This window comes from Solanum pennellii, chromosome 11 (assembly GCF_001406875.1).
Source record: "Solanum pennellii chromosome 11, SPENNV200".
Classification (NCBI taxonomy): Eukaryota; Viridiplantae; Streptophyta; class Magnoliopsida; order Solanales; family Solanaceae; genus Solanum; species Solanum pennellii.
Genome location: NC_028647.1, coordinates 64,144,857 through 64,154,039, shown reverse-complemented (window position 1 = coordinate 64,154,039; position 9,183 = coordinate 64,144,857). Strand labels below are relative to the sequence as shown.

Here is a 9,183-nt window from a genome sequence, read left to right as displayed (position 1 = left end):
AAAAAAAAAATGCAAATGTACGAAGCGATGTTATAGCAGCAATTTTTCAAGATAAAATCAAATTTCCTCGACAATTTTATCGTTTTGATTAAAAAATTGAGACGAATTGAATACCACATGTAGCTTCCAATAAGCAAAGGAATATATATCCATTTCAATTTTTAAATATAGTTTATAAATAAATTAAATCAAATGCCTAACAATATTCGACTTTCTTAACTAATCAGATAAATATATTTGAAATCAAACTATGAAAATTGACAATTGAATTTACACAGGACTTTTCTAGAATGTGGGCTATCATTTTATATTTTTAATTTAATTAGAAGAATTTACATAAATAGTCTTCGTCAATATAATTTGAAAATTTTATAATTAATTTTAAGATGAAAAATTCAATTCTCTTTATTTATTTCAAACTTATTTTTTTTTCTTTTCGTTTTTTTAAAAGAAAAATATCTAAAAACATATTTATCCATTAATTGAATAAATAATGAATATATTGTAATTAATTAGCAGCCACTACCTAGGGAAAGAGTAACAGCAATAGCAAATCTCACTATGGTCTAATTTATTTTTTCCCTTATTACTCCCCTACTTTTTATTTCTTCATTTCTCAAATGTTAAATTAAAATTTAATGAATTAAAATATTCTTAATTAATTAATTAATCATTTATACAAAAATTATTACTTGTCACTATATTTATGGTATAATGACGAGCTCGTAAGTAACTATTAGCTTTTTATGTTTGGATGAATTTTAGTCGATGAAATATTTTTCTAGCTTTTTTTGATATTTTTATTGAAACTCAATTTTATTTAAATTTGTTAATAATAATCGCGATCCATTTATTAATTAGTAGATCAACTCGTTAGTCCATCTATTAATCCTATTGTGCATCCATGTAAAGTCTTTGCATTGAATAGCTAGAAAAGTCTATTTTTTAGCTAAATTATCGCAATGAATATAAAATTAAATTTCGAGTCAGGTTGCACACCTAATTTAAATAAATAAAATATCTCTTACTTCTCATCAACAATATATATATATATATATATCAAATAATTTTTTCTACCAAAATTAAAATAAATAAAAAGAAATTATGTTATAATGATCGTATATATATATCAGATAATTTTTTCCACTAAAATTAGAATAAATGAAAAAAAATTACTTTATAATGATCGTCTATTACTCTATTTTATTGACTAATTTTTTATGAAAACTTTGAATCAAATTATTATTCATTGTTAGTTCATTCAACTCAAGTAATTTAATTTTGATACAATTAATAAATAACATATTTAGGCTTAGGTCAATCATTTGACACGTGTACAACTCTACTAGCATAAAATTACGACTCACAATATCATTTTTCCCTATATATATTTCATCCATTAAGACAGTTTTATTCACCAATCAACACTTCTCTTACACATATAACCTTTTTCAATCATTACAAAAATAGCCACAATGTCCAATCTAGCCACTCTTTCACTAATTTTCACCATTTTCATCTCTACTTCTAACGCCGTTTCTCAATGTAACGGCCCTTGTAAAACATGGGACGATTGTGATGGTCAATTAATTTGCATAAACGGAAAATGTAACGACGATCCTAACGTTGGAACCAAAGTTTGCAAAAATAGCCCTCCTTCTGTCCCTTCTCCGACTCCGTCCAATACATGTCGTCCATCTGGCACAATCAATTGCAACGGTGTACACCCGATCTATCGTTGCTCGCCACCTGTCACGTCATCAACGCCCGCTCAACTAACCCTCAACAACTTTGCTAGAGGCGGAGATGGTGGGGGTCCATCATCATGTGACGGGAAATATCATGATAACAACGAAAGTATAGTGGCATTGTCTACTGGATGGTTCGCGGGACGTTCAAGGTGTGGTAAAATGATACGTATTCGAGCTAATAATGGAAAGACCGTAACAGCTAAAGTAGTTGATGAATGTGATTCTACTATGGGTTGTGATGCGGAACATGCGTTTCAAAGTCCATGCAAAAATAACATAGTGGATGGTTCAATTGCTGTGTGGAGAGCTTTAGGGTTGAATACAAATTTGGGTATAGTTCCTGTCACTTGGTCCATGGTCTAGGTCGGGACGGAGCGATCGTTACGAATTCGATAGAACTTAATAACTTTATACGTCAAATTATTATATAATAAGCGTGTCATCTTGCATGTAATAAGATGCACATTGGAGTTCCTTAAAATTAATAAACTATGATATAATTTCTGACTAAAAAATAATATTTATGTGGTGATGTTCAACTTTTTTTTTATTATCATGTCACGATCTTATTGCAAGATCACTTCCTCTAGTTGATAACACAAGGAAGTAATCATAATGTGTTATTTAATTTGATCTCTATTGGCATTTATATCTGTTTATTTTGAATGTGTAGATATTTAAATTTATATGAAATTGAAAAAAAAATTATATTCGTTCTATATGGTGTATTTCATGATAATTTGGTATCTTTTATGTATTATACCCTGTAGGATGTGTATATTATGTCACGTAGAAAATTTCAAGATATATACATTATACACTTATTTTTACAGTTGTTATACATGAATATACACTAGTACCGGCATCAAATTGATACATATGAACCATTAGGTAGGTGGATATTTTTAATTGATTGACTGATAAAAAAAATACGATAAATAATTTGTAACGAAAAAATAAATATTCTCTCCTAAACAGGACTCCCATCAAAATATTTTCTCCAAAAGAATGAGGATTAACCAAATATAAATATTATATTTTTCTCATTGTAAAAGAAAAATCAATTATAGTATGTTGTTTTTTCCAAATAATAAAAAGAAACAATTGTGGTTTTAAAAATCAAGACAATATGTGAGATTCTTAACAAATTAGTTATATTTCAAAAACAACTATGATTAATGACAAATAAATTTGCAGTATATGGACAGTTCTAAATAGTGGATTATTATGTTCTATTTTGTAATTAGAGAAATTAACATAACTAATCATTATCAAAATGTTTGAAAGATCTATAACTAAGTATAGAGTCGTGGGTAAGTGTTACTTAAGGAAAATATTTGTAACTTAATTATCCATACTTAAACTATCGATAGATACATGATAAATATATATCCATTATATTCTATATAAAACTTTTAAATGTGCATGATTGTCCCAACCTTTAAAATGGTCGATATTTTAAGACGGTGAAATTAATCCTCTTTGTTTATTCCTAGATCCTTCTTTTTATCGCGTTATGTAATAGACTTATCTTTTTATCATTCGTTAGAAAAGATCTAGAAATATAACTATCCATTATTGAGTAAAAATGAAATTACTTAATATTTTGTGTTTGCTAGAATTTGAACCTGAGACTTCATGGTGCTTGATCAACTCTATTTATATCTGAATGTTTTTTGAAAGAAAAAAACGAGTAAAACTTAAGTCAAAACTATAATTCATTGTTTAATCTTATCTCGATTTAGCTCATTTCAAAGTAAGTAATTTATGAACGAATAAATCATGAGTCACAATATCATTTCTCCCTATATATATATTCATCCATTTGGACAATTTTCTTCATCCATCAACACTTTCTTACACATATAACCTTTTTCAATCATTACAAAAATAGCCACAATGTCCAATCTAGCCATTCTTTCTCTAATTTTCATCTCTACTTCTAACGCCGTTTCCCAATGTAACGGCCCTTGTAAAACTTGGGACGATTGTGACGGTCAATTAATTTGCATAAACGGAAAATGTAACGATGATCCTAACGTTGGAACCAAAATTTGCAAAAATAGCCCTTTTGTCCCTTCTCCTCCTCCTCCAACCAATACATGTAATCCATTTGGCACCGTCAAATCTAACGGTATACACCCAATATACCGTTGCTCGCCACGTGTCACCTCCTTAACACCCGCTCAACTTACCCTCAATGACTTTGATAGTGGTAAAAACGGGGTAGTTTATCGTCATGTGACGGGAAATATCATAATAATAACGAAAGAATAGTAGCATTGTCTACTGGATGGTTCGCGGGAGGTTTAATGTATGGTAAAATGATAAGTATTCGTACTAATAGTAACGGGAGGATCGTGATAGCTAAAGTAGTGGATGAATGTGATTCTACTATGAATTGTGATGCGAAACATATTTTTCAAATTCCATGTAAAAATAACATTGTGGATGGTCCATTGCTGTGTGGAGAGCTTTAGGGTTGGATACAAATTTGGGTAATGTTACCGTCACTTAGGTCCATGGTCTAGGTCTAGGTCAAGGCCAAGGCAGAGCGATCGTTTTAAATTTGATAAAATTCAATAATATTATAACTTTAAATTATATAATTATTAAATAAGCATGTCATCTTACATGTTATAAGATGTTAATTAGAGTTTTTTAAATATAATGAACTATCATATAATTCTTAATTGATAATTAATGTTCTTGTTTCGTCTCAATTTTATGATATTTAATTATTAAACACTACAATATGACATTTTGGGGATCAGATTTATATAAAGGAAAATATAATAGGTCATACAAATTGAAGGGTGGAGTACTAATTAATTATGGGAATATACCCCATAATTATGATTTTCATTTTATCTCACCATTTTAAATTTTAGTTGGGATCAAAATGGTTTAAATCTTGTACAAATATAATTACTAATCATTTAATAAAGATGCTTTGTCTTTCTTTTTTTATTTTTATAAGAGCTAAAATTAATCAAGGAGGGAAAAGACACAATTTGGAACAATAATTTGATATAACAAAAACTTAAAAAGTTTTGACTAGTTTACCACATTCATTCATAAAAGCTATATTCCACATTTATCAAAATATATATACAAAAGACATGATTGATATAGTAACATTGTCTACAACAAGTGCATTTCTTACTTGTATCTGAGAATCATACATTAGGAGCCTTAGCAAAGCTAAAACTATGTCACAAAATATGGTGACATTAAAACCTAGTACTAGAGAAATAACATAATCTACAAACTAAACTCCTCTTTTTTTCACCATTCAATCTACAAAGTCATGAATAATGTGACCTCCAAACTGCTGCCTAAGTCGATGTTCGTGTAGTTGCAACTGTTGTTGTTGTTGAGCAGCCTCAGCGTTTTGCCTTAGCCCCAACGTCAACGACACAGCACCAATGTTACCTCCGATTTCAAGTCCATTTCTTTGGTAAGGTACAAACCCCATCAACGATCCGTCCATGCTTGATCCATCAGAGATATGGTGACACTCTATCCTCGAACGTTTCTCTTGATTCCTCCACATATGATGATCACTACTACTCTCATCTAATCGTTCCGAGGGTCCTATTCCTCCATGACAGATTTCTTGCTTCTCTGGCATTGCTACACCACTCATGTTGAGTAGAACATTACTCAAATGTTGCCCACAGTTCACATGGTTGGTTCGTTCTGTAACGAGCTTATTCACATCCGATTTTCTTGTTTGATCTCCTCCTTTAGTCTCCAACATATGGATCTCTTCAACCATCGGTTTCCATACACGTACACGTGCATTGATGAACCAATTCGAAACCTGTATTAAACAATATAACGAATATTCGTGTGTGTAAACTCATGAATACACAACCAATAAAATCGCCTTCTATTTTCGTTTTATAAAAAACATAAATCTTTACCTGGTTTCTAGTTAAGCCAGTTTGAGAAGCCAACATGTGTTTATCACTATCTGTAGGATACCTACAAGAAATGTAAAGTTTCATTTAAAATAGAGTAACAAAACAAGATAAAGTTAAAATGGAACAGAGAGGAAAATTTACGGGTGAAGGAAGTGATCGAAAAGCCAAGCTCTAAGAATAGCCACAGCGCGTTCTGGTAAGCCTCGTTGAGGTCTCCAGACATGTTGTTGCGATTCTAAAAACGCGACCCCAGCTGTACTACCACTTTTCTGTTTGTGTAACGATGTCTGGTCAACGAATTTCAACCTCGATGAATTCCCATCGCCTTTGTTACTCATACCAGATGCAGGGGAGGGCAAGTCTTCGCCTAACGCCTGCCTTATGTTTTTCAAGTGATCTGTGATGGTGTTCCTCAGTGACTTAAAATGTTGCGCGACAGTTTTGAGAGCTAAAGAAATGTACGGGGTTGCTGCACTAAGACCAGCCACGGTTTCAAAAGACGATACAACCATTTGCATTTGCTGATGATACTGTTTGTATCTTTTACAAATCTGTCACACATAAAGAGTACATATCAGTGTAAATAAAGCGCGATAAGTGAAACAGATAGTAGAAAACATGTCCAATCCCCCAATATTTTGACATCAAATCGATAGGTAAAACGCGTAGAAGAAAAATTAGCTTACATCAGTATAACACAGTAGAATGATACTTTACAACTTCAAAGTAATGTTTCTTTATATGATGAGATTCTTAACTTTAATAAAGTTACTTAACACAAACAGCATTTGATTGACAATCATTCTATACAGAAACTGTGTTCTTACTTTAAAGAGTATTTAAATAATGTTTATGCATGATGAGGAACGTCGAGAAGAAGCAAGATATCATTGTTAAGCCCGAGGAACATTCTCTTTGAAAAATTCTTGATGTTGTTTCGAAATTCTTGTAACTATAAGACAACTAAAAGTGTTTCTTATTATTGGAAGATAACTATGTTGTATACTAAACTAAACATGTATAGCGTAGTTGCACAGGTAAAGGTAACGTGTGTTTAGTGTGTATACGACCTTACCCCTACCTAGGGAAGGCCTCGCGTGATTTGATGGACCCTAAATTCAAGTGATCAAGCAAATTAAGTTAACTAAGCTAAACAACCCTATAAACAATGAAATCCAACAAGTATGGGTGCGGCGTGTACACAGCCTTACCCCTACCAAGGAAATGCAAAGAGAAATTTTCCGATAGACCTTCGGCTCAAGTGGTAAAGCAAATTAAGTTAAACGAAGCTTAACAACATAACCAACCACAAATATAGTGTAATCACAAAAGTAAGGGTATGGAGCGTACGCAGCCTTACCCTTACCTAGGGAATGCAGAGAGGTATTTTCCGATAGACCTTCAGCTCAAGTAGTCAAGCAAATTAAGTCGAATAAAGCTAGAGCTAACAAATCATTATCACCGTAAAAGGAAAATGCACGAATAAACAAACCTCCTCCTGCATAAATATAAGCTTTGCCTTCTTCTGCAGATACTCAGGACACACATTTGATTCATTCAAACCACTCGAATCTCCGACACCACCACCACCTCCTGATGAAGACTCAGCAGCATTAACATCACAAGAAACCCTAAAACCATCACGAACCTTCTTCGAGAAATTTGAACACTTAATCACATTTGATGAACCTGCTGCAAGATCACAAAGTTCATCCAACAATTGCTGTGCTGGCCTTAGAAACTGTGAGCTTTTAAGTATCGTTGCGTAGCCAGTAAAAGGACCAAGTGGCACTGCACTTCGTTGTGCAATTGCAAAATTTTCAGGTACCATCACATTGTTCCTCTTCTCCATTTGCATCGTATTTGTTCTTGGAACTGGTGAAAGAGATAGAGCCAAGCCTTGAGCACTCGAATTATCAGATACATTGGTTCTTAAGTTTGTCCCCAATCCACAATTCTTATCATACAAATGACGCGATTGATCCACGTAACTCTCATTCTCAATCCACGAATCAACACGTTGATTTCCCTTTGTAGCAGACTTAACAACTTCTTGAAGTGTATCGTGATAAAGTACAGAAGAACTAAACTCAGCATTACTAGTAATGGTATCCGGAATTGACTGGTGCATTTCATTAAACCCACCATAAAAATTCGGCTTCACATCAATAGTACTACTATTCAAATTCAACGATCCAGACAACACACCTCCTTCTCCTCCAACAAACATTGGACTCAAATAATTATTAGTCTCAATAACAGATCCACTCGAATTAAAATTTGTTACATTATTCCATCCACAACTAGAATGCTGCAAACTTCTCCAATTGCTACAATTTTGTGCAACATCAGTAGTACCAGTCGTCGTCGTTGCAAAATTAATCATTTCAGACGACGACAGTACTACTGATGGATCATATGAAATATTACCATACTGATGAATAATATCTAATTCTTCAGAACTAGTAATTCTCAACCTCTCCCTCCGACTATGTTGTGCTACATGAAATTCAGAAACTTGATCACTCATTTCCAAGTCAAAAATTGAATAAATTATTACAAAATGTTCGATACGATTACCTGCATGGTATTATAAAATCAAATGAACATAAAACATAAAATAGCACAAAAACAAACCCATGTGGATTGAATAGTACTAACATTGAATGAGAAAATTATATTTCTCACTGTTGAGACACAAATTATAGTTGCAAAAAAAAAAAGTACAAAAAATAAAATTGGGACATTAATAGAAGTAGACACAAATTTATGTCCCAACAAAAATTTACTGTTAAATTTTTTTTCCAAACATACACAAAAATGTTTCCAAAAATTTAATTAGCTTTATAGACAAAGCAATAATATTTATAGCACACAAGATTTTTACATTAATAAAACTTTTTCACCAAAACCCTAATTTTCATGAAGAACAAATTCACTATAACTTGTTAGATTCAACATTTTTCAAAAACTTACCTATATTTTAAGTAACGATGTATATAACTTAAACTCGTAAATAATTGTAAATATAGCGAAAAGGAAATTATAATGGACAGGTTACTAAGGTTCAATGAATGTTTTTAAACATTTTTTGTAGATATAGAAATGAAGCAACTAGTTGAAAAGTTTAGTACAATTTCTTTTACAAAAAAGTTTATAAATAAAATTTAGTAATTTGAGAAGGTCAACAATAATTTGATTGATTAATTAATTAATTATCCAAGTAATGATAAAACAAAAAATTATAAGAAAGTTGTAGATAGATCTTCATATATATATATATAGTTAGATATATGAAAATTTAAGAAAATAATTAAGGAGAGGATATTACGTACGCCGGTGAAGATTCCGATGAGTTTTCCGGCGAATATATATATATATGTATATAATACATATATATATATAAATTTTTATTTTATATATATATATAACTATGAGAAAAGAAAGATAGTTAGGATGTATAGTAAAATTGAAGAGAGGAAAAGGAGGTAGTAGTAGTAGTA

At 31.5% G+C, this 9,183-nt stretch overlaps 2 protein-coding genes and 1 pseudogene across 2 annotated transcripts; 2 read left to right on the top strand and 1 right to left on the bottom strand.

Annotated features, from left to right (window-relative positions):
* Positions 1-1,422: 1,422 nt before the first annotated feature.
* Positions 1,423-2,253, top strand: LOC107004302 (kiwellin-like). The gene has a single exon (XM_015202528.2). It carries the CDS (start codon positions 1,476-1,478, stop codon positions 2,112-2,114), a length of 639 nt encoding a protein of 212 aa, XP_015058014.1. The 5' UTR covers positions 1,423-1,475; the 3' UTR covers positions 2,115-2,253.
* Positions 2,254-3,650: 1,397 nt separating this feature from the next.
* Positions 3,651-4,269, top strand: LOC107004349 (annotated as a pseudogene).
* A 552-nt stretch (positions 4,270-4,821) lies between these two features.
* On the bottom strand, positions 4,822-9,121 carry LOC107003523 (BEL1-like homeodomain protein 8). Its single transcript, XM_015201864.2, has 5 exons — positions 9,016-9,121; positions 7,173-8,260; positions 5,822-6,231; positions 5,681-5,741; positions 4,822-5,577 (listed from the first exon to the last, which is right to left on the bottom strand). Exons 2-5 carry the CDS (start codon positions 8,208-8,210, stop codon positions 5,047-5,049), a joined length of 2,040 nt encoding a protein of 679 aa, XP_015057350.1. The 5' UTR covers positions 8,211-8,260; positions 9,016-9,121; the 3' UTR covers positions 4,822-5,046.
* Positions 9,122-9,183: the final 62 nt, after the last annotated feature.

Bases quoted from the DNA above. Each gene is read 5' to 3' on its own strand.
- LOC107004302 (XM_015202528.2), top strand. From the start codon at position 1,476: ATGTCCAATCTAGCCACTCTTTCACTAATTTTCACCATTTTCATCTCT.
- LOC107003523 (XM_015201864.2), bottom strand. From the start codon at position 8,210: ATGAGTGATCAAGTTTCTGAATTTCATGTAGCACAACATAGTCGGAGG. The intron at 6,232-7,172 runs GTTTGTTTATTC...TATGTGTGACAG, and splicing joins TTATATTTATGCAGGAGGAG to ATTTGTAAAAGATACAAACA. The intron at 5,742-5,821 runs GTAAATTTTCCT...CATTTCTTGTAG, and splicing joins TTCGATCACTTCCTTCACCC to GTATCCTACAGATAGTGATA.